At 33.0% G+C, this 25,692-nt stretch overlaps 3 protein-coding genes and 1 long non-coding RNA gene across 5 annotated transcripts; 3 read left to right on the top strand and 1 right to left on the bottom strand.

Moving 5' to 3' along the window:
* The first annotated feature begins 4,731 nt into the window (after positions 1–4,731).
* LOC140833006 (uncharacterized) lies at positions 4,732–7,128 on the top strand. The gene is made up of 6 exons (XM_073197365.1): positions 4,732–4,844; positions 4,962–5,001; positions 5,123–5,245; positions 5,931–6,011; positions 6,101–6,199; positions 6,578–7,128. Coding segments are annotated over exons 2-6 (576 nt in total). The 5' UTR covers positions 4,732–4,844; positions 4,962–5,000; the 3' UTR covers positions 6,850–7,128.
* A 380-nt stretch (positions 7,129–7,508) lies between these two features.
* On the bottom strand, positions 7,509–12,700 carry LOC140833005 (uncharacterized). Of its 2 annotated transcripts, XM_073197364.1 has the most exons (6): positions 10,799–10,874; positions 10,472–10,721; positions 10,085–10,257; positions 9,722–9,791; positions 9,163–9,335; positions 7,509–8,059 (listed from the first exon to the last, which is right to left on the bottom strand). In XM_073197364.1, exons 2-6 carry the CDS (start codon positions 10,532–10,534, stop codon positions 7,984–7,986), a joined length of 555 nt encoding a protein of 184 aa, XP_073053465.1. In that variant the 5' UTR covers positions 10,535–10,721; positions 10,799–10,874; the 3' UTR covers positions 7,509–7,983. The 2 variants fall into 2 exon arrangements, with proteins under 2 accessions (XP_073053465.1, XP_073053464.1); XM_073197363.1 differs by lacking the exons at positions 7,509–8,059; positions 9,163–9,335; positions 9,722–9,791 and adding exons at positions 11,250–11,422; positions 12,173–12,700.
* On the top strand, positions 8,066–9,162 carry LOC140833007 (uncharacterized). Its single transcript, XR_012118221.1, has 2 exons — positions 8,066–8,270; positions 8,307–9,162. It is a non-coding gene; the product is annotated as an uncharacterized lncRNA (long non-coding RNA).
* Positions 12,701–22,646: 9,946 nt separating the features above from the next.
* LOC140831368 (uncharacterized) lies at positions 22,647–25,287 on the top strand. Its single transcript, XM_073195118.1, has 3 exons — positions 22,647–23,396; positions 23,607–24,476; positions 24,616–25,287. The coding sequence occupies exons 1-3, from the start codon at positions 22,647–22,649 to the stop codon at positions 25,285–25,287; spliced, it is 2,292 nt and encodes a 763-aa protein (XP_073051219.1).
* The last annotated feature ends 405 nt before the right edge of the window (positions 25,288–25,692 follow it).

Consider the following 25,692-nt stretch of genomic DNA (forward strand, 5'->3'; position numbering starts at 1 on the left):
TTATTCGAGGCGAGATCGAGGAAAGGAGATCGGGACGATTTTTAGTAAATTTTAATGCAGTATTTTATTTAAGATAAGGATGGAGTATTTTAAATAATTTAATTAATTTTAGTAATTTTAGAGCTTAATTAAATTATTTAAATGATTAATTGATTTTAAAATTTTAGAGTTGTAGTATTTGTGCATCTTATTTAAATTTAAAATTTATAATGGGGTTAATATGAGATTTATTTTAAATTAGTATGTTAAATGTTTTTAAATAGATTTTTTTATTATATTAAATATATATGTTACAATTGTTTATATATATGTAGATATATATATATACACATATATATATCAACACACAAGCACACACACTTTGACTCACACACACATTAACACATTTACACACACATATACACGTACACAACACAAAACACATTAAACACCTTTTTCAAACTTTTGACTATAAGGAATGAAATGTTTGTAAAACTCTATGATATCAATTCTTCTCTCATTTTATTTCTCTCCCCTCTCCCTTCAACAAACGTACAATCTCTACAAATTCCAGCAAATTTAGTTTAGTTTTATTCAAAGAAAATTGAGCCAAGTTCGTCCCGAATCGTCTCCCGTATCGTCTCCGCTTCGGTATCGTCGTTACGGTATTTTAAATATCAAAATGCACGTATATTCTGTTCTTGATGCATCGATCTTGTCATATTATGCGTTGTGTTGTTATTTATGCGAAAATTATATGTGCGATGCGTAGAAGTTTGAGCAATCACGTCTAGATCAAGTTTGAAACAATTTTGGATCACCAAATTCACGTTTTTGCTGTTCTGTAAAATACTGCGATTTTTCGGTATTGATTTTGAGAAAACTTTCAACGTGAAAATCGTAGACCTTTTCGATGCCTTCGATTTAAAATTCGAAATATTTGGATGAAAATTGAGTGAGTTATGGCGTTTTTCGTAGGACTGCTCAAACTGCATTTTTTTAAAAACGTTTTTGCTGTTCTGTAAAATACTGAGATTTTTCAGTAAAGATTTTGAGAAAACTTTTAACTACAAAAACGTAGATCTTTTCGATACGTTCGATTTGATATAAAATTCAAAATATTTGGATGAAAATTGAGTGAGTTATGGCGTTTTTCGTAGGACTGCTCAAACTGCATTTTTTTAAAAACGTTTTTGCTGTTCTGTAAAATACTGCGATTTTTCAGTAAAGATTTTGAGAAAACTTTTAACTACAAAAACGTAGATCTTTTCGATACGTTCGATTTGATATAAAATTCGAGTTATTTGGATTAAAAACGAGTGAGTTATGGAGTTTTTAGTATGACTGCTCAAATCGTGTTTCAAGAAAGTTATGAATTTTAATATGTTCTTGAAGTTTTTATGTTGCAGGCTTTGTTGGGGATCGACGGGTGATCGTTGCTGCATATAAGAAAGTTAGTAATGATGTTTAGAGTATTTTTGAGGTTTTGATTCATGTCTTTAAGAGCTAGAATTATTAAGATGTCGTAAGAAATAAACTTTAATATAAATGACAATATTTTGGGTCGTATGAATTGTAGGGTGATTATAAAAGTTTAGTTCATTGTTATGGTGTACTAGAATGGTCTCATAGTGATGAATCTTGATGCCTTATGTGTTAATTGGGAGAATAGACATGTCGCAAAATTTTCATAAAATAATTCGTCGAACAGAGCGGACACGGACCCAGACACGGAGGTAGGCACGATGTCCGTGCCTTCTTATTTCATCACAACAATTTTTAAGCGCACGGACACGGACCATGATACGGACCAAGGGACGGGGTCCGTGTACCTTCAGATTTTAGGTATATTCTTTTATTATTTAAGGTTTGATTTGAGGTTTTATACCATGGTTTAATATGATGTTTTACAGGGTTATGTCAAGGGAAATTATAGAATGTTCTAAGAATCTATTTAGCTTGGGATTAAGCATGACATTTACGTTTAAGTTGTACAAGTTAAGTTTATGTATTTATATTAGTATGTTGCAGCAACGACCCGATTGACATCCAACGAATCCCTCAATGCAAAGTAAGTATGTATGACGTGCAAAGAAAATATTTGAAGTTTTCGAGGTATGCTAAATGTCTTGTGACCAAAAGTGAATGGGTTTGGAAGTCGGTGAACGTGGCCGAGGACCTCTCCACCCCGTTAAATTATGAACGGGTTTGAAGTTAGGATTGGAAAGCGTTAAATTATGAACGGGGACCAATCCGCCCGTTAAATTATGAACGGGTTAGATCGTGGTTGTGAAGCGTTAAATTATGAACGTGGATCAACAGGCCTGTTAAATTATGAACAGGGATCTCATGTATGTGGCAGTGGATACGTCCCTGTCAGCCCAGTACTGTGGTTTGTCTGATCAGATATTTATTATGTTATGGGTCACTTGCTTTGAAACATCCTCTACGCAAAATGATGAAGTTAAGTATGTTGAAGTATGAAAGCATGTTTAAAGAAAAGTTTATGTGATGGCACGTCATATTATGTATGCATGTATGTTCAAAGTTTATGCAAAGCTCAAGTTTATGAAAGTTCAAGTTATTATGCAAGTTCAAGTTTCAAAGTATGTGTGTTCAAGTTCAAAGAAGTTTATGAGAGTTCAAAGTTATTATGAAAGTTTAAGTTTATTAAGAGTTCAAGTTTATTACGCAAAGTTTAAGTTTCAAGTATATATGTTATATTTTGAAGTTGTATGTGGTTTTATTATGTAATACTCGTTATTCCCAGTTTATACGTGTTGAGTCTTTAGACTCGCTAGACTTGATCGATGCAGGTGCTTATGTTGATGAGGAGACAGGAGGTGGCGACCAAGTGGCAGGCGTGGACTGAGCGGGAGGCTAAACCCGAGGACCGCCATGTTTACGTTTTTATGCAAAGTTTAAAAATACTCTGATTTATATGATGTGATGGGAGATGTTTTGAGCAAGTATTTTGTTAGCAGATTTTATTGGTGATGTTGAATTTCAAATATTTTATGAACGACTCTTTTGACAACCTTTTCTTATGGGGGATTTGGTTGTGGTATTTTATGGCAATATTGAAGATTATTTTATATTAAAGAAAATTTTAAATTTTTTCGCAAATTTTGAATGATAAAAAGTACGGTATGTTTCAAATATAAACTCTATATCATTTATATTATATCTGATTTACTTTTTTAAAAAAATGTAAAATATGATAATTACTTTGAAGAAAAGCTTTCCCCAATTTCTTCCAACAAATGCCGTATTGAAGAGTGTATACTCGAAATTCCCCATTTTACACGTTTTCATCTGCGAAGGGAAAGAGAGTGTACGTGAAACATACGCATCAAGAAGATTTAACATTTTATATTGTTCGTATCACTGAAAAATAAACATTATTGAATTATTGTAAAGAGTGTGTCTCATGTGAGACCGTCTCACATATCATAATCTGTGAGACGGGTCAACTCTACCCATATTCACAATAAAAAGTAATACTCTTAGCATAAAAAATAATATTTTTCATGGGTGACCCAAATAAGAGATCCGTCTCACAAATACGACCCGTGAGACCGTCTCACACAAGTTTTTACCTATTATAAATAAAAAAGGGCATTTTATATTTTCCCCTAAAAAAATAATTTCTATGAATTAAATATTATTGGACTATTCAAAATAAACGCGGATGATAAAATATTTTGCGAATATTTTATATCTTATTTATGATGTGTGAGGTTCTTAGAGACCCCATCAACAAATATGACAAGACAAAAACTTGTGTGAGACGGTCTAATTGATCGTATTTTGTGAGATAGATCTCTTATTTGAGTCATCCATGAAAAAATATTATTTTTTATGCTAAGAATATTACATTTTATTGTGAATATCGATAGGGTTGACACGTCTCACAGATAAAAATTCGTGAGACCGTCTCACAAGAGACATACTCATATGACAAGAATCCTTATGAAATCGTTTTATTATTCAATTTTATGAGAATGATCTCTTATCTCTTCGTACAATTTATTTTTATTGGAATGTGTTCAATCGATAATAGCCATCATTTGTGGGTGTAGTGCATATGAATAATGATAAGAAAGAACCTTTCAAGTTGGAGTAGGTCTCATGTGAGACCGTTTCACGGATCACAATCTGTGAGACGGGTCAACCCTGCCCATATTCACAATAAAAAGTAATACTCTTAGCATAAAAAGTAATACTTTTTCATGGATTATCCAAATAAAGATCCGTCTCACAAAATACGACCCGTGAGACCGTCTCACACAAATTTTTGCCTTCAAGTTGATGAAAAGTTGTGCATATTGATAAATATTAAAAATAAAGGTAATTCAACACATAGGTTAAAACTATCTTTTTATTCTTGTATTCAATATTGGTGTGACAAAGGGATCGATTATCTCAAATCTATTTCACTTATTTTGATTAAGCTGAATTTCGAATATAATTTATTTTTTTTAGACTAAGCGTCAATGAAGCCCACTAAAAAATGTTCGCTCAAAGGCGAAATTCGAAATTCGATAAATTTTATGTTGTATCGAGTGATCTTCATCGGATATAATCGATGTAGTAGAATGTGGATAGATCACAGGTATGCTTTCAAAGTTTAAGAATCTTGTCATGTATTTTGTAATGTGGGTCGTTGATTGTTCATGCTGATTTTATACATTTGATAGGAAATGTTAAAAAAAAAATAAAAAAAATGTGCCATTCAAAACGCTGAAAAGTATACGTGTTTGACTTGCATAGTAATTCCCTCAACGTTTGTTAATTCAAAATTCGCATAGAAAACACGCACAATCACAAATCAGAATCCACTTTCTTCACACTTGCATTCTGAGGTTTGTTTGACCCGTTGCAAAACATAGATAATTCAGAACTCCAACACAATACACATGATTCTTGCTTGTTTCCGTTTACAAGAATAATTCTAACCCTGAAACCAATACCTGTTGTAGATCGTCATCCCAGAAAGGATCCGTCTTCCCGTGGAAAAAAGTGAGCAAAGTTTTTGTCTTTTTCCACGATCCTAGTTTAAAATTTTTGGAATCATGTTTCATGGGCTTTTTTTGTTTCTTTTTCCTTGATTTCTGAAATGGGTTTTCGTTGTTTTTGGAAGTGTATCCAAAGGTGAAGGTGAAGGAACAGATTGAAGAAGCTGACCAATATGCTTATGAGAGAAGCTCTTTGCTTTCTTTGAAAGCTTTTGAATGGCTTTCTGCCCACCATTTCTCTCCTTCAGGTTCAGATGACTATCTTCTTTCGTTTTTACTGTTATAATAATTTGATGAATCGGGTCTGTTTTTTTTTGCTCCAGTATTATGATTGGTTATGTTTTCTGTTTAAATTGAATTCTTGGATCTTTTTTCATGGGACTTGAGTAATTAAGGCTTCCTGAGGAACTGTAAGAAAGTCGATTGTTCCGCTATGGATTTATGAAACCATGAGAGTATTCATGCTTATCACAGATTCACAATAAAAGCTAGTACTGTAGCTCAGAGAGCTACATAATTCCTTTGTTTCGGGTTTTTCTTTTATTCCTTTTTCTCGTGTTGGATGGATATTAGAAACAAAAAAGGCCAGTCTTCACTAGCGCACAAGTTGACTCCTTTGTAGGATACACCAGATGTGTATTTTATTTTAGTTTTATCATGATTTAGACAAGTTTCTTATGAAAATATAGTGATAATTAAAGAAGCATAAGAGGGTTGGATAAACTTTTGCACAGGAAGAGTCATCATTTATCACTAATTCATACAGTTAAACTTCTAGTGTCAATGAACATAGAGTCCACTGACTTGGTAGCCACCATATAAGACGTCTTCCTGCAAATTTCAAATTTATTTTATATACGTGAAGATGTGATAATACGAAGATCTGTCATGCATTTATATGTCAATAACATGAATTGTTGTTTGAATGTGTAGACGAGTCTCCACATTTAGTTGTAAGAATTCCCGGATCGTTTGTCCCAAAATCTCCTCCACCTACCTTTCATACACCCAAAGGTTTGATATTCAACCCATGTTGTTGCTATTTAGTGCAACATTACTGACTAATTTATAATTGAATTAATGATTGTTTGGTTCATCAACAGAAGAAACAAGTAAAAACGATAATATGGGTGTGGAAGAGAACCGGAAAAATGCAAGAGCAAATTCAGCTCCACGTCCACGCGCTGTCTTGTCTAGTCCAGGTAACTCATGCTTTCCTTTTGTGGTGTATGTGATGTGAGTACAAGTTTAGTATATGTCATGTTACTCGGACGAATTATTTCCATTCATGCACTAGTATTGATGCAGCACTAGTTTAGCTAGTTTTTATTCAGATTTTTTAGAAATATTTCAATTGCATTAGGAGTAGTATTTCTATTCTAGACCTCGAGCTGATAGATATTTGTGGCAAAGATGATGGTTAGTTTCTGAATTTGAAAATATTGTGTTATTTTATGTTACAGAAGGCACATTTTTTGCATTATGTATACATGGATGGGAGATGTCTTTTTGAGTATTCTGCTCTGCCTTGCCGTATGCATTCTTACTTTGTTTATTTTGGCAACTCTAATAATGTCCAGATAATGATGGGATCTTCGGGGGCAAAAGACAAACAAGAAAAGAACTATTTTCTGGCCTGAAAAATAACACGTCAGGTCAAAACAAACAGCCACAGTCCAAGGTCTTTCCAAAATCTGCAGTTTCTGTAAGTCTTTCTCCCGCACAAAGTAATAAGAAAGAAGCAACAGAGAACCTAAACAATGTTCGAGCAAAAGCGAGAACAGCCATAGCTGATTCAAGTGTGAGAACAAGACATTCAAAAAGGGTTGCACCTGCACCGATCCAGAGTTGAACTTCCAGTAGGCTGTCATGGGACTAGTTTCCGTGTAAAAATGTCAAAAATGAGACGACATTTTCGAAGAAACCTTAGTTCATGATTTTGAGTAATTATTTAGACACCGATGAAGAGTGTGAACGGTGTGTGTGTGAACGGTGTATGAAATGTCGAGGGTCTTAATGAGGACTGTGATGATGCTTTTTCTCACTCTGTACTTACTATCCTTTATGAATTTGTGAGCTGAGTGCAATGTCCAATTCGATGATGTTTTTCGGATTCGATTTTCATTGTTTAGCTCTCAGTTTTGATAAGGTCGCCACTTCCTCAATGGCTTAGTCCCAGTGGCCAATATGTCAGTCTGCTCTCGAAGACCTCGTTACCAAAACATGTCACAAGCAATCAGAAGTGCTGATAATGTAGAAATGGTCATGTTTAACATTTTATATGCACGGTTATGAAGTAGAACGCTGTGCTCACTATAGCATCTAAATGAAGAATTCGACTAATTTTGCCACATTGTTGAAGTGGATGTTGTGGTGAAAGTTCTTGAATCTGCACTTATTACATCAAGATTGTTCCCACTGAAAATGGATGATACATTTGCAAAAGTGTGAGTATTTATCGCAAGGGATTGCTGAGGAGATGACAAAAGCTAGAGAAGACAAGGAAACTAATGGAGAGTAAATAGGAATTCTCATGTTCACTCTTAAACCAGTTAATTTAATCCAGTGTGCAGACATCATTAATCGGCTGACTTAATTTGTCTCATGGTACAGAATATGCTACACTGAGATATACTCCTGATATCATTTGATACATTTATCATATTCCTGTCCTACACAAAACTAATAGGTGATCCATACATCTTATCATATGATGTACAGGAACGATGCTCTCGGTATAACATAGATCAAAGCTCGGTCATTAATTGACCCATCCGCCGAGTACATTCATGGTCCACTCAAGAGCGATTTTGTAAATTAGGATTGATTTTGATGACAAAAGGAGGGTAAACAACATTATGCTCAGGTACAAGTTTTCATGATAGCAGACTACACAACATTCTTGACACTCACAGCAGCTGGAGAGACTCGTAAGATTATTTCAACTGTTCTAATGAACTAATGTGTCACCAGATTAAGAAAAGAGTTAAACTTCCTCTGCGGAATCTTCTTCTTCATCATCTATCTCCCACAGAAACTTGGCATAAGATGCAAGCACATCGCTGTAACGAACATGAGCTACACATAAAATAAACTGGATGGCATGGAAATTGAAGGGAAAGAAGTTGCATTGATTCTTCTCAAAATAGAAAAGGAAAAATTTGCCTTATTTCTCAATCATCATTCGAAATTATGGAGAGAAACATTAGCTTAGTTCCCACAATTATTCATAGGAAACTATGGAGAAGAACTTCCAAAATGAGGCAATTCAAGGTTCATATGGTAATGATATTTGAACAAAGAAGCTAGGAGGTAAACAATTTCAGCAGTAATTGTGGTGAATTTTAAATACGTCCAAGAACAGTATCATTGAAACTTATTCCTCAAATTCTCCAAATCAAATTCACCAGTCCAAGCCCAACTTTAGTTAATTCATTTTGATAAATTCCATACCTTATATTTCTCGTTCAAAGTCTTTCAATTTTCATTACGCAGAGTCAATTTTTACAAATCAAGATGAAAAGATGGATCTTTTGATATAATAATAAATTTAGTTTAAACCTCACAAATTGATGCTACATGTGTATTCTATTTTTAAGCTCTCAAAAGTTTATCATTCTTTATTCTTACAATTCATATAGAACTCAACTTATATATGGTAGATTGGGTTTTGTTGTCATTCATTGTATTGTACCAACAAATTCCTAACCCTATTTAAACTGGAAATCACAGCTATTTTAATATGGATATGTTGATTTATCGTAAACAAAATTATATCGACACACAAATACTTGACAACATCTACAAGTTTCGGCGTATGCAGACAATTACAAGAAATTATATAAAGCAAATACACCATGTTATGAGCTAATAGTGATTGATTTTCCCATTGTAATATCGTAACGAATAGATTTGAATTTCGTTAATTAGAAGTTAATACTAACTTTAAATATTTAAAGATCCCGTCATATAATCCCTTATTATAAATAGAAAACTGAAGGTTTTTTAATTTTCATTAATCAATATTGTGTTTTTACTAGCTATATATCAAATTACCCTTTAGCGTATTTCTCATATCTTCCCTTTATTAATTTCAGAGGTGGTTAGTCTACACTCTACCACTTCTCTGCCAACGCAATATACCTACAATCATAACCTTGCTTACCTGTCTTCTGGAGTCGCTTGAATTGCTCGTTTGAAGTATGTATCAGCTCTATTTTTGTCGCCATGGATCCGCCAAACTAAGCTAGCATATTCAGACATTATCTGGCCATTCCTCGGATTCTCCCGCATTGCACCTAAGTAATATTGCTCATCTTCTTCTAGACCTCCTTGAGTACTGTCAAACGGGTAAGAAACAAAAACGCATCAACAATGGTAATGATGCAAACAATGAAACACATTTTAGCAACAGTCAGAGATATACACTGAACTACCAAATGTGTAGATTTTTCACAATGTTCATTTAATGGAAACAATAATCAAAGGGAAACCGAAAAGGGAAATGACGGTTCAGCTGAGAAACACTAGGTACATAAAACCCAAGAAAGAAAGTGAAACCGAGTTGGGGTGGTGGCTAAAACTGTCACTTTCAAGATCAGCTACAGTACTTTCTCCATTAATATGTAGACTATCTGGAGATAACAACATCAACCCCAAGCACTCGGATATTGGGTCTTCAAAGTAACAAAATTGTTGCAACAATAGCAACTGATTATAGCTACCTTAGTTGAATCTTCTTCTTCTTCATCCTCGATTTCCCATAGAAATTTTGCATAAGATGCAAGAATATCGCTGAAACCAAAAGAAAAATACAACAAATAAACCCGGAAACTGCGCATAAGACATCCTTAGACTTTAGAGAAACATATACAAAAGAACTAGATGATCTTTATTTCCTGTCATCTCTTTCATGCAGTCTTTTTGACACTGAGGTTGCAATAAATCCCAAAATATTTCCACCATAATCAGAGTGCTTTTGATCTAATCTTAGCATCATTTCAAGTAGGAACATAATCATCATGCAGTCATTCCTCCTTGACTGAAGATAACATAATGTTCATTTCATTAAGAAATATTATTCTTACCTATCACTGGGAGTTGCTTCAATTGCTTGATTAAAGTATGTGTCAGCTCTTTCTTTGTCCTGATAAAGCTGCCACATTAAGTTGGCATATTGCGAAATTATCGGCCAATTACTCGAATCCTCCCGTATAGCACGTGAGTAGTATTCTTCGGCTCCTTGAAGTTCTCCCTTTAACTGTCGAGTAAATAACCAAGATTTCCGCATTATAAATATTAGCTAATACTAGTTGGAACTTAATTCTAGGCCAGAACCATGAATGTCGATAAGAGCCCACTTAATATATTAGATAGGCGAAACTTATGTTTTATGCTCATTCCCACTCGCCCGTACCTCAACTTGACCAATAATTCTAATGGAGAACCCATATTTACAGAAACACAAGTGTTACCTGATTTAGAAACTCGGTACGATCTTTCAAAAACAAAGCGTTACAAGAATTTTTCTCAAGCATTCTCCTGTAATATTCTTCAACATCAGCAGTTTCAGTCCGATTCAGTTTTCACATCAGCATCTTTAATAATGCTAGGCATGTTGAGTCCCAGCCCCATTGCAAGGTGCAGAGGAGGGCTAATTGGTCTTTTCTGTTCCTCAAAATCCTTGGTCATATCGTTCCATGATACTGCATTTTGATCATCAACCTGACATTTCCTTTGTAACGTAAGTTCCACACACTAAATATGCTTTAACAATGATTTTCTTGCGAAAGGACAACAACCTGATTGTCTGAAAAATGACCCTCTTCCTCTTCATCCATTTCCCACAAGAAACTCGTATAAGCACCAAGAATATCACTGAAAGAAATTCCAAAAAATTCCACCATTATACTAGAGATGCAGCTAGGATTCAGAGTTGGGTAGGATGGCTAATATAGATATTAAAAGACATTTGACCTGTAAAAGATGTTCTATCAGAAAATCCTTAATAAAATCAAAAGAGCTTAAGGACAAGGAAGTGCCTTTCCAGCCCCTCCGCTTGATTCAGCTTTTATATAAAACCAATTCATGAATTTGTGTCCATTTTCAATTTGTTGAAATAAGTCTTATTCTCTCAGAAGTATTTTATAGATGCAACATTTTATTGGCATTAAGATATATACATGAGATTTGAAGTTCAATCATCGTACCACTTCTTGAAAGCGATACATAAATTGAAATGAGAATTCTCACCTATCTCCAGGAGAAGCCAGGGCTGCTCTCTCGAAATAAGTCAAGGCTTGTTCTTTGTCACGATAGAGCTCCCATACTAACTTGGCAAAGAGACATAGTACTTCACCATTGTTCGGGTCCGCCATAATTGCACGATCATAGTATTCCTCAGCTTTAAAAAGCTCTCCTCTGGACTGTCACATAATATTTTGACATGTTACTTAGAAGAAATATGTGAAGGAAATATTTGCTACTTAAATTCATCACCACCTTTATCACAAACTAGTAGGGGCCGAATACATAGTCCAAAATCACTTAAATTATGTTGGATAGCTTTGTCTCAAAACTTGAAATCCATGGCATAATAACAGTATGCAGTTCCATTGACCAGCTTAAATCCACATATCGTTTTCTTGAAACATTAAAATATGGTACTAAATGCTTATGATGTTCTTCACTCCTTTGGCCGTATGCTTCCTTTGATTTGCCAAATTAACGTATCACCTAAAGTTCAAAATTGATTGACAGAATTAAGACTATTCTTATCTTGTAAATAAGTTGATAGTATCTAACCCATTATAGGATCAATCTCCGACCCATCTACAACATATACTGGCCATCCATTCATTTATATATTCATGAGATTATCTGCAGCAAAACGAAAAGCTATTACCTCGCATTTTATTTCAATTTCCTCGACTTGAATGTCTATAATTTGCAGAAAACTAGAATTCACCCCATCATTATAGTACATGTAGGAATTAGGATGAACACCAATATATTTTCATCTTATAATTATAATAATATATAAGGAAAATCATAAAATTTGCCTCTCTTGAAGACTTGACTACAATCCCAGTTCACCTTCACGGTTAAAATTCTTTCAACAGTAAGAATAAAAGGGAAGCAACCCCAACCACAGAATCCAAATTTAAGGTACCAACCTCAAGAAACTGAGCATAATTCCTCAAGAACATAGGATCGGAAGGATCCCAACCATCAACTGCACCATATTCCCACGGCCCAAATCCCCCTTCTGCGCCTTCGTTTTCATCACAGTCTTCCTCAATCATGTTCACTGCATTACTCCCAAAACTAAATTCATCATCTTCCACAGTTTCTCCGATTGTGAACTTCTCAACCTTCCCTTTGAATGGGTCTTCATTCTGATGTGTTGTCTCTCCGCCAAACTTATCGTCAGTGCAAAATGAGAGTTCTTGACGTATCATTGTAGCTTTTTCTTGAACAACGATTCACCGGTCAGTGTTCTTGAGTTCTGTACTTGTGACCCGTTCCCCTTAAGTTTTTTATTACACGTGATGACAATGAAGATATGGGTATTAAAATAACTGGGGATTTGAGGATTGGACGGTTCTGGATCGACAGAAAATGAAGTCAAATTTTGCTCACATTGGTTGGATTTTTGTGGAGTTGGAATAGCAAGAACGTGAAGATAGAGATTTGACGCTCTTTTGTTGGACTCTCGAGGCGGTGGATGACAAGAAAATGACAAATAATTATAAGTGGAGAAAATTATATTTTTGTTAAAAATAAAAATTTATGTTAAAAAATAAAAGGGTAATTTGTAGAAAAATACATCTGTCCAAGATTTATTTAAGATTCAGTACCCAACAGTTTTTTTTTGTATTTTAGTATCTGACAAAAGACCAACTTAGTTTTTAGTACATATTTCATGCATTTTTACATTTTTACCCTTTTAATTAATAAAAAAGTATATAAATACTTAATTTTGTTGGACATCTTCTCTTTCCACTCATCAATCCCGATGCATTTGGATGACATGTATATTTAATTTAAATATTTTTTATTTAAAAAAAAACAAATTCACAACTAATTGAATTTTTTGAAATACTTAGTTTTACTTGTGAAATACTTAATTTCAATTTTAAAATACTTGATTCAGTAAATGAAATACTCAGAATGTTTATTAAAAACTGGATATTCGAACATGCATTTAAAAAAAAAACAAATTCGCAACTAATTGAATTTTTTGAAATACTTAGTTTTACTTATAAAATACTTAATTTCAATTTTCAAATACTTGATTTAGTAAATGAAATACTCAGAATGTGTATTAAAAACCTGGATATTCGAGTATGCATTTTAAAAAAAAACTTTTCGCAACTAATTGAATTTTTTGAAATACTTAGTTTTACTTATGAAATACTTAATTTAAATTTTAAAATACTTGATTTAGTAAATGAAATACTCAGAATGTTTTAAAAAGCTGGAAATTCGAATATGCATTAAAACAAAAACAAATTCGTAACTAACTGAATTTTTTGAAATACTTAGTTTTACTTGTAAAATACTTAATTTTAATTTTAAAACTACTTGATTTAGAAAATGAAATACTCAGAATGTGTATTAAAAACTGGATATTCGAATATGCATTTAAAAAAAAAACAACTTCGCAACTAATTGAATTTTTGAAATACTTACTTTTACTTGTGAAATACTTAATTTTAATTTTAAAATACTTGATTTAGTAAATGAAATACTCAGAATGTGTATTAAAAAGCTGGATATTCGAATATGCATTTAAAAAAAAAACAAATTCGCAACTAATTGAATTTTTTGAAATACTTAGTTTTACTTGTGAAATACTTAATTGTAATTTTAAAATACTTGATTTAGTAAAAGAAATACTCAGAATATGTATTAAAAAACTGGATATTTGAATATGCATTTTAAAAAAAAAATTCGCAACTAATTGAATTTTTTGAAATACTTAGTTTTACTTGTGAAATACTTAATTTTAATTTTAAAATACTTGATTTAGTAAATGAAATACTCAGAATGTGTATTAAAAACAGGATATTCGAATATGCATTTTAAAAAAACAAATTCGCAACTAATTGAATTTTTTGAAATACTTAGTTTTACTTGTGAAATAATTAATTTCAATTTTAAAATACTTGATTTTGTAAATGAAATACTCAGATTGTGTATTAAAAAACTGGATATTCGAATATGCATTTAAAAACAAATTCGCAACTAATTGAATTTTTTGAAATACTTAGTTTTACTTGTTAAATACTTTATTTTAATTTTAAAATACTTTTTTAGTAAATGAAATACTCAGAATATGTATTACAAAGCTGGATATTCGAATATGCATTTAAAAAAAACAAATTCGCAACTAATTGAATTTTTTGAAATACTTAGTTTTACTTATGAAATATTTAATTTAAATTTTAAAGTACTTGATTTAGTAAATGAAATACTCAGAATGTGTATTAAAATTCTGGATATTCGAATATGAATTTAAAAAAATCGCAACTAATTGAATTTTTTGAAATACTTCGTTTTACTTATGAAATACTTAATTTTAATTTTAAAATACTTGATTTAGTAAATGAAATACTCATAATGTGTATTAAAAACTGGATATTCGAATATGCATTTAAAAAAAACAAATTCGCAACTAATTGAAATTTTTGAAATACTTAGTTTTACTTGTGAAATAATTAATTTCAATTTTAAAATACTTGATTTTGTAAATGAAATACTCAGAATGTGTATTAAAACACTGGATATTCGAATATGCTTTTAAAAAAAATCGCAACTAATTGAATTTTTTGAAATACTTAGTTTTACTTATGAAATACTTAATTTTAATTTTAAAATATTTGATTTAGTAAATGAAATACTCAGAATGTGTATTTAAAAACTGGATATTCGAATATACAACGCAAGTTCACAAAATACTTGCATTTCCATCTAAGATCCATTTGGATGATATGTTTATTTAATTTAATTTAATTTTTTTTTGTTAAAAAAACAAATTCGCAATTAAGCATTGAACTTTTTCAAGTACCTAGTTTTACTTGAGAAATACCTAATTTCAATTTTAAAATACTTGATTTGGTAAATGAGATACTCAGAATGAGTATTAAAATACTGAAAATTTGAATATGCAACGTAAGTTCACCAAATGCTCGCATTCTATCCAAGATGCATTTGGAGGACATGTTCATTTTATTTATATATTTTCTTTATTTTTTTTTTAAAAAAATTCGCAACTAAGCATTGAACTTTTTCAAGTACTTAGTTTTACTTGCGAAATAATTAATTTCAGTTTTAAAATACTTGATTTGTTAAATGAGATACTCATAATGAGTATTAAAATACTGGATATTCGAATATGCAGCGTAAGTTCACCAAGTGCTCACGTTTCCATCCAAGATGCATTTGGATGACATGTTCAAGGACTTTTCAAAAGCCACAAAGCTTTGAAAAAGAAAAAAGGCTTAGAGCGAAGATTTGAAGATTTCCGGACAATGGTCTTCGAGAGAATATCCTGTGATAGGAACAAGTAACTTAATCCGTGGATTTAAAATTTACTGATAAATATGAAGTCGGATATACGTCGATAGTCATAGTTCAGTAGGTCGAAAGCTAGTGGATTTAATAAAACGACATGCAATTCATCCTTGATAAATAATTAAAGAGATTTAATTACTTCACTGAGTTGAATTAGTTTGGCATAGCTTGAGAGGGCGTGTTCAATTGGATATGAAATATCGTCGAAAGCATAGATCATTGTCGAACGAATTAAGTAGATTAGCGAGGGGTAAATGAAATACTTAGAATGTTGTATTAAAATACTGGATATTCGAATATGTAACGTAAGTTCACCAAATGCTTGCATTTCCTTCCAAGATGTATTTGGATGACATGTTCATTTCATTTTAAAATACTTGATTTAGTAAATGAAATACTCAGAATGTGTATTAAAAAACTGGATATTCGAATATTCATTTTAAAAAAAAAACAAATTCGCAACTAATTGAATTTTTTGAAATACTTAGTTTTACTTGTGAAATACTTAATTTTAATTTTAAAATACTTGATTTAGTAAATGAAATACGCAGAATGTGTATTAAAAACTGGATATTCGAATATGCATTTAAAAAAACAAATTCGCAACTAATTGAATTTTTTGAAATACTTAGTTTTACTTGTAAAATAATTAATTTCAATTTTAAAATACTTGAGTTTGTAAATGAAATACTCAGAATGTGTATTAAAAAACTATATATTCGAATATACATTAAAAAAAAATCTCAATTAATTGAATTTTTTGAAATACTTACTTTTACTTGTGAAATACTTAATTTTAATTTTAAAATACTTGATTTAGTAAATGAAATACTCATAACGTGTATTAAAAACTGGATATTCGAATATGCATTTTAAAAAAACAAATTCGCAACTAATAGAATTTTTTAAAATACTTAGTTTTACTTGTGAAATAATTAATTTCGATTTTAAAATATTTGATTTTGTAAATGAAATACTCAGAATGTGTATTAAAAACTGGATATTCGAATACGCATTTAAAAAAACAAATTCGCAACTAATTGAATTTTTTGAAATACTTAGTTTTACTTGTAAAATAATTAATTTCAATTTTAAAATACTTGAGTTTGTAAATGAAATACTCAGAATGTGTATTAAAAAAACTATATATTCGAATATACATTTAAAAAAAATCTCAACTAATTGAATTTTTTGAAATACTTACTTTTACTTGTGAAATACTTAATTTTAATTTTAAAATACTTTATTAGTAAATGAAATACTCATAACGTGTATTAAAAACTGGATATTCGAATATGCATTTTAAAAAAACAAATTCGCAACTAATTGAATTTTTAAAATACTTAGTTTTACTTGTGAAATAATTAATTTCGATTTTAAAATATTTGATTTTGTAAATGAAATACTCAGAATGTGTATTAAAAAACTGGATATTCGAATATGCATTAAAAAAAAATCGCAACTAATTGAATTTTTTGAAATACTTAGTTTTACTTATGAAATACTTAATTTTAATTTTAAAATACTTGATTTAGTAAATGAAATACTCAGAATTTGTATAAAAAAACTGGATATTCGAATATACAACGCAAGTTCACCAAATGCTCGCATTTCCATCCAAGATCCATTTTGATGACATGTTCATTTCATTTAATTATTTTTTTTATTGTTAAAAAAACAAATTAGCAACTAAGCATTGAACTTTTTCAAGTACTTAGTTTTACTTGCGAAATACCTAATTTCAATTTTAAAATATTTGATTTGGTAAATGAGATACTCAGAATGAGTATTAAAATACTGGAAATTCGAATATGCAACGTAAGTTCATCAAATGCTCGTATTCTATCCAAGATGCATTTGGATGACATGTTCATTTTATTTAGATATTTTCTTTATTTTTGTTAAAAAAAATTCGCAACTAAGCATTGAACATTTTGAAGTTATGCTCGATCACTATGAATTTTACAATGAAAGTTTTGCTCGATCACTAAACATGGAATATTTTGAAGTACTTACTTTTACTTGCGAAATACCTAATTTTAATTTAAAAATACTTGATTTGGTAAATGAGATACTCATAATATGTGATAGAATACTGGATATTCGATTATGCAACGTAAATTCAGTCATGATTGGTTTTTCCAACTAAGATTCATTAGAATACTTATTCATGTCATTTAAAGAAATGAAACAGTTCATTACTGATCGTGGAGTAAGAGTAAGTTGTTTGTAGATCAAAATAAGTACTTACTTTTAACAAAAATATAGTAGCATACTTGTCCCGGAGTAAAAGTAAGTTCTTAATTTGTATACCGAAATAAATTGTTATTTTTATTTCATGAGAAATGATGAGCAATGTATTTGTTAAAATTTCATTTGCATTGAAATTGCATCATAATGCATATTCGAATATCCAGTATTTTATAATCTATTTTAAGTATCTCATTTATGATATCAAGTAATTTGAAACTAAAATTAGTACTTATCCAGTATTTTAATACACATTCTGAATATCTCATTTACCAAATCAAGTATATTAAAATGAAATGAACATGTCATTTAAATGCATCTTGGAAGGAAATGCGAGCATTTGGTGAACTTACGTTACATATTCGAATATCCAGTATTTTAATACAACATTCTAAGTATTTTATTTACTAAATCAAATATTTTAAAATTAAAATTAAGTATTTCATAAGTAAAACTAAGTTTTTCAAAAAATTCAATTAGTTGCGATTTTTTTTAAATGCATATTCGAATATCCAGTTTTTTAATACACAATCTGAGTATTTCATTTACAAAATCAAGTATTTTAAAATTGAAATTAATTATTTCACAAGTAAAACTAAGTATTTCAAAAAATTCAATTAGTTGCGAATTTGTTTTTTTAAAATGCATATTCGAATATCCTATTTTTAATACACATTCTGAGTATTTCATTTACTAAATCAAGTATTTTAAAATTAAAATTAAGTATTTCACAAGTAAAACTAAGTATTTCAAAAAATTCAATTAGTTGCGAATTTTTTTTTTAAAATGCATATTCAAATATCCAGTTTTTTAATACATATTCTGAGTATTTCTTTTACTAAATCAAGTATTTTAAAATTACAATTAAGTATTTCACAAGTAAAACTAAGTATTTCAAAAAATTCAATTAGTTGCGAATTTGTTTTTTTTTTAAATGCATATTCGAATATCCAGCTTTTTAATACACATTCTGAGTATTTCATTTACTAAATCAAGTATTTTAAAATTAAAATTAAGTATTTCACAAGTAAAACTAAGTATTTCAAAAATTCAATTAGTTGCGAAGTTGTTTTTTTTTAAAATACTTATTCGAATATCCAGTTTTTAATACACATTCTGAGTATTTCATTTTCTAAATCAAGTAGTTTTAAAATTAAAATTAATTATTTTACAAGTAAAACTAAGTATTTCAAAAAATTCAGTTAGTTACGAATTTGTTTTTTTTTTTTAATGCATATTCGAATTTCCAGCTTTTTAATACACATTCTGAGTATTTCATTTACTAAATCAAGTATTTTAAAATTTAAATTAAGTATTTCATAAGTAAAACTAAGTATTTCAAAAAATTCAATTAGTTGCGAAAAGTTTTTTTTTAAATGCATACTCGAATATCCAGGTTTTTAATACACATTCTGAGTATTTTATTTACTAAATCAAGTATTTGAAAATTGAAATTAAGTATTTTACCAGTAAAACTAAGTATTACAAAAAATTCAATTAGTTGCGAATTTGTTTTTTTTTTTTTTTAAATGCATGTTCGAATATCCAGTTTTTAATAAACATTTTGAGTACTTCATTTACTGAATCAAGTATTTTAAAATTGAAATTAAGTATTTCACAAGTAAAACTAAGTATTTCAAAAAATTCAATTAGTTGTGAATTTGTTTTTTTTTAAATAAAAAATATTTAAATTAAATATACATGTCATCCAAATGCATCGGGATTGATGAGTGGAAAGAGAAGATGTCCAACAAAATTAAGTATTTATATACTTTTTATTAATTAAAAGGGTAAAAATGTAAAAATGCATGAAATATGTACTAAAAACTAAGTTGGTCTTTTGTCAGGTACTAAAATACAAAAAAAAACTGTTGGGTACTGAATCTTAAATAAATCTTGGACAGATGTATTTTTCTACAAATTACCCAAAATAAAATTTCAAACTCATAAAAATATTAAATTATATACTTTATAAAAAAATTTCCACTAAATTATGTTTTTTATTCACAAATTGAGATAATTATTTATAGAATTTCTTTTGAAAATAATCCAAAAATAATTACATCATTACATACTTTATCATATACTAATTTTCAATATTTCCAACTCCTAGTTTCAACCAGGGGCGGAGCCAAAATCTCCTATACTCAGGCTTTAGCCCGAGTAGCCCAATTTTTTAAAAATTATATGTAAATTTTATAAAATTTTGGAATAATATAATATTAGTCTGGGTAGATCAATTTAATATATTAAAAAATTATAAAGTTTAAAACTTTAGCCCGGGCGGAGCCATATTTCTGGTTCCGCCACTGGTTTCAACACTCCCCCTTATGATAATAATCATGATACAATTATTGTCTGCATTACGTTTTTGTATATTGTTTCGTTAAAAACCTTGTAAGGATTATTTTGTCCGACAGATATCAAAAATAATAAAAATAACATAATAAGATTAAGAATAGTAAATTTGTGTTTTGTCAGAATTAAATGTTGTGCCAGATGTTACAACATCTCGGACAACATCTACATGCAGCGGAAAAATACCTTTTATAACACAAATTGACTTGAAATAAATAGATGAACAAGATTAAATATGCACAAGTATAAATACTTGTGCGGTGCCTTATCGCAAAAATTAATCACTAGAAAACGTACCCGTTTACACAAAAACCTATCACTAATGATTAAAACTAAAATCAATTTCCTCAACAAGTTGAGAAAACAAATGCTTTCTAAAACAAATAACCAGAAAAAACTTAATCAAGAAAGCTAAAAAGTGATGCCAAAAGGGAATCTAGGAAAACAGTCTTCAGCCAACTTCTGCACAGATTTTGTCTTCAGATGTTCCCAACATTCAAGGCAACGCTTGTTATCGGCAGTCTTCAAATCAGCAACGTTGACAGCAATTTTCTTTGGGATTCAGAACGTGCAAAGTGTGCGTATTACTTCGAGAAGAAAAACGGCCACCTTCAAAGTCCTAGGTTTTCCTTTTTATAAATGAGAGCCTTATCTCATAAGGAAACATATTAAGCAAGGAAAGTAAGAGTTTTATTAGGAATAAACTCTTTTTAAACATTGAAATCATATCTTATCAAATTTCTATCACAAATAATAAATATTTGAATATATTAATATCTCATTATCTAAGGAAGGCAAAAACAAATCAAATATTTACTCAATCAAAACAATAAAGAAAATTATATTGGGGAAATAATTAACTATATTAATCGAAAACTTGGAAAACATTATTTCCCTTCAAACTTTACTAGGAAAAACTTATTGGGATAAAAATCATCATGTTAACACAAACGATTCTTCACAAATTTCGTAGATTGTGCATCTCAATGTTATACATATGCTTTCAGAATATTGTAAGTGCCTTTGTGAATAGATATTATGATTTTTCACTTGATTGAATGTAACGAATATTAATATCTTTATTTTTCTCAAGTTCTTGGGTGAATCCGAAGATTTTAGTAGGAGTATGTTTCGTTATGTCATTTTTATGTATCATTCTTTCATTCGAGTAACACATGCAGCATTATCTTCATATAGTGTTATAAGCTTTTTGTCGAATGATAATTCGCATTAGATTTGGATATGTTGGGTAATTGATTTCACGCACTTCACAAAAAAATGTGTCAAATAAGTTTTGGCACGCCCGGTGAAACCAAAGATGCCGGCCACTCCAATAAGTTTGTGAAGAACTTGAAGGGATGTCTGGAATGAAAGATATATGGTTTCGATTTTTCATATCCGTATAGTGATTTTTCACGAGATTTTTGCTGAGAAGATACAAACAAAAGAAGTGGAATACTATTGAGAGATTTCATTGTATAAAAGGAAAGCATGAATAAATCCTTGGAAATATGGATACTGATACCCCCATTATGGTCCGGGTTGAAAATCACCCGATACCCAAGGTCACGACCCGTGTACAGGGTCAATTTCCTAGCTATCCGGATAAGTCTTTTCTTCCCGGGCAGTGTACCAGTAGCCCGGGCCTTTGAAAGAGTCATCCGGATGTTCCTCACTTTCCCGGGGGGAGTTCCCGGTTACACCACCACTTGGGCAACCTCGAGAATGGCACCACCTCGAGAAGTGAATCGCACTCGAGTGTGATTGATGCCGACAATCTAATCTGTCAGAACAACTTGGATTTGGAGTGTCCGAGAAGTCATCAGAAGCTAGTATGGTAAACCGACTTAGTAGATGACGCAGAAACCGAGGTAACTACCCATTCCTCTCCTATAAATAACAGATATTAATGAGATTAAAGGATCATGAAAAACCTTTGAACTTTAAGCATTATACGTATTTTTCCTCAAATATTGCTTGTATTCATCATATTCACCTGCTGACTTAAGCATCGGAGTGGCCACGCCGGACCCCTCTCCGGCGCCCATTCACGAGTTACTTTCTTGTTTACAGGCCACGATCGAGGCCATCTCCTTTGCTCAAATTCCCAATCATTATAAATTACTGATTCGATCCGTTGGAGCTCCTTACCCGGCTCACCCATTTCAGCGTGATCGCATCATTGGCGCCGTCTGTGGGAAATATATTGAGCTTGAGACGTTGATATAGCTCGTACTAGAAGAACAGACCAGGATAACTACCGGGCCCAGGGGGACGAGGGACAATCCTCGAGACAAACGGGTGCTAATAACAATGGACAGAATCTCATAACCATGACCCAGGAGGAGCTTAAGAAAGTTATGGCCGACGCAATAATTCAAGCTATGGCCAGGAAAGAAGTTTCTCGGCCTATTACACCGCCCGAGCAAGAGCAAGAGCAGGAGCAGGAACAGGAGCAGGAGCATGGATTGGGGGGGGGGGGGGGGGGAGGAGGAGGAAGTGAGTGGAGATAACGTGGATTATAGTGTCGGATCAAAAGCTCCGACTACAGCAGAGGAGTTGAGAGAATTGAAGAAAAAGATGAGGGTCCTGGAGGGACAGCTAGAGAGTCGTGGCACTACCCAGGTCACTTCCAGAGGGTGCCCGTTTGCTGATATTATTGTTCGGGAACCTCTTCCCGGGAATTTCAAGTCTGCCAAAGTAAAAGATTACGATGGCAATGAAGACCCGGAGGAGCACCTAGCCAGATTCGAGAACATGGCCATGTTGCACTGTTACACTGATCGAATCAAGTGTAAGGTGTTCTTGACAACTCTGGTGGACTCCGCCCAGAGATGGTTTGAGGGTTTACCCCCTCAAAGCGTGCATTCTTTCAGAGATTTCCAGAAGGTATTCCTACACCACTTCAGTAGCAGTAAGAAGTACAAAAAAACCGCCTTTAGTCTTTTTGAGGTGAAACAAAGCCCGGAAGAAAGTTTGAGGGGTTATATCAAAAGGTTCAACAGGGTAGCTCTAGACGTTCCATCTTGTGCCGCTGAGACTAAGACTACGGCTTTCACCCAGGGTTTGAGGGAGGGTGAATTCTTCAAGTCGCTGACAAAGAAAGTACCTGGGGATTTTGAGGACCTGCTATCCCGGGCAGAGAAGTACATAAATATGGAGGAAGCTCAGAAACAGAAGAGGGAAGCCGTGAGGAAAGAAAGAGGAGACCAGGTATCTAAACCCGAGGAGAGGTGACAAAAGAGGGACAGTTCAGGGCATTTCTCTCATCATGTGCCTCTGAAAATTGTCCGAGAGAGGGAGGTGCAGGAGTGTAGTAGAGACTTGGCCCCGGAACATCAATTGTCCCGGCCAGAAAAAACAGGATTTTGCTCTCTTCACAAGTTACGCTACCATAACACTGAGGATTGCAAAATTTTGAAGGGAAACTTTGTCGCGCCTTCCCTTCCAAGACCCATCAACAATGCCCAGATACCGAGATTGCCACCGTGGACGCCCCGGCAACCAGGGTCTAGCTTTCGGGGAGGAGGTATCAGAAATAGTTCTAGGATCGAACCCGGAAGGAGAAGGGGGCCCGAGCCTGAGCAGAGAAAGAAGTCGCCCCCGGTTATAGGGACGATTAAAATGATATCTGGAGGCTCTACTGATGGAGACTCTAACTGGGCAAGGAAGTCAAAGAGTAGGAGAGAATGTTTAGAAGTGGAAAGGGCCGGAAGGAGTGAGGCGGCCATTAGTTTCGGCCCGGAGGATTTGAGAGGGGTGAATCTACCCCATAATGACGCCCTGGTGATCCAAGCTCGAGTGGCGAATTACGATATCCTGCGAATCTTCATAGACTCGGGCAGTTCTGTAAATGTAATTTTCAAAGATGCTTTCATGCAGATGGATTTGCAGGGCTATCACCTGGAAACAGTGGAAACCGCTCTTTTTGGCTTCGTCGGTCACGTGGTTTATCCGGAGGGGGAAATTATTTTACCTCTGACCTTGGGCTCTCACGATCTCAAGAAAACAGTGATGAATTCTTTCACTGTGCTGGACTCCCCATCATCTTATAACATCATCCTTGGGAGGCCAGCCATGAAAAAGTTGAGGGCTGTGCCATCTACCTACCACCAGAAAATAAAGTTTCCTGTGGGATCCAGGGTAGGAGAAGTCCGAGGAGATCAACCGTCTTCTCGGAAGTGTTATGTAGAGGCGGCCCGGGCGGATCAGGGCAGATCTAAGAGGGAGGGGAAGAGGGCTAAGGTGGATGAAGCAGGAGGAAGGAAAGTGGAGAAGGGGGAGATACATTTTGTAGCAGAGGAAGAGTAGGAGGCGGTGGAAATTGGGGCAGGCCAACAAATCCGGGTGGCTCGGGATCTTTGACATATCCACCCGGGTGAGTTTAATTAAGTGTTTAAAAACTAATATCCATTTGTTTGCCTGGTCTCAGCAGGAGCTTACAGGGATTTCTCCCTTTATATCGGAGCACCATTTGAACATCTTACCGGGATCTCACCCGGTAAAGCAAAAAAAGAGGTACTTTGGTCCTGAAAAGGACAAAGTCATTAGCGAGCAAGTAAAGGAACTCTTGAAGGCGGGGCATATCAGGGAAATTCAATTCCCTACATGGCTCTCCAATGTGGTCTTAGTGCCCAAATCTACTGGGAAGTGGCGTATGTGCGTAGACTTCCGCGATTTAAACAAGGCATGCCTCAAACATCACTACCCGCTGCCTAGGATCGATCAGCTGGTGGATTCCACCTCGGGATATGAATTGCTGAGTTTCATGGATGCGTACCAAGGGTATCATCAAATTCCCTTGGCCAAAAATGATCAGGACAAAGCCAGCTTCGTCACCTCGGGAGGTACATTTTGTTATATTGTAATGCCTTTCGGGTTGAAGAATGCAGGGGCTACTTATCAGCGTCTTATGGACAAAGTATTCGAAAAACAGCTGGGGCGGAACGTGGAGGTCTATGTGGATGATATTCTGGGCAAGACCCGGGAGGTTACTAGTTTCATTAATGATCTAGAGGAAACTTTTGCCACTCTCATGCAACATGGGATCAAGCTCAACCCTGCCAAATGTATTTTTGGCGTAAAGATTGGCAAATTCTTATGATTCATGGTGACAGAGCGGGGAATCGAGGTAAATCGGAAAAGGTCAAATCTGTCTTATGCATGCCCTCTCCCCAATCTGTAAAAGAAGTACAAAAGCTGACTGGGAGGATTGCCTCACTTTCTCGATTTATTTCCCGGTCAGCACACAGAAGTTACCCTTTCTTTCAAGTTTTGAGAAAGGCCCAACAATTCGGGTGGAACGATAAGTGTGAGCAAGCCTTCCAGGACTTGAAAGCCCATCTTGCAGAGCTCCATATTTTAGTAAAGCCGGAGCCCGGGGAGAAATTATTCCTGTATTTATCCACTACCGAGGACGCTGTCAGCTCAGTATTGATCAAGGAAGAGGGCTATGATCAGAGGCCTGTCTATTATGTCAGTCATGCTCTAAGAGGACCCGAGCTCCGGT

The sequence above is a fragment of the Primulina eburnea genome, chromosome 5 (assembly GCF_022965805.1).
Source record: "Primulina eburnea isolate SZY01 chromosome 5, ASM2296580v1, whole genome shotgun sequence".
Classification (NCBI taxonomy): Eukaryota; Viridiplantae; Streptophyta; class Magnoliopsida; order Lamiales; family Gesneriaceae; genus Primulina; species Primulina eburnea.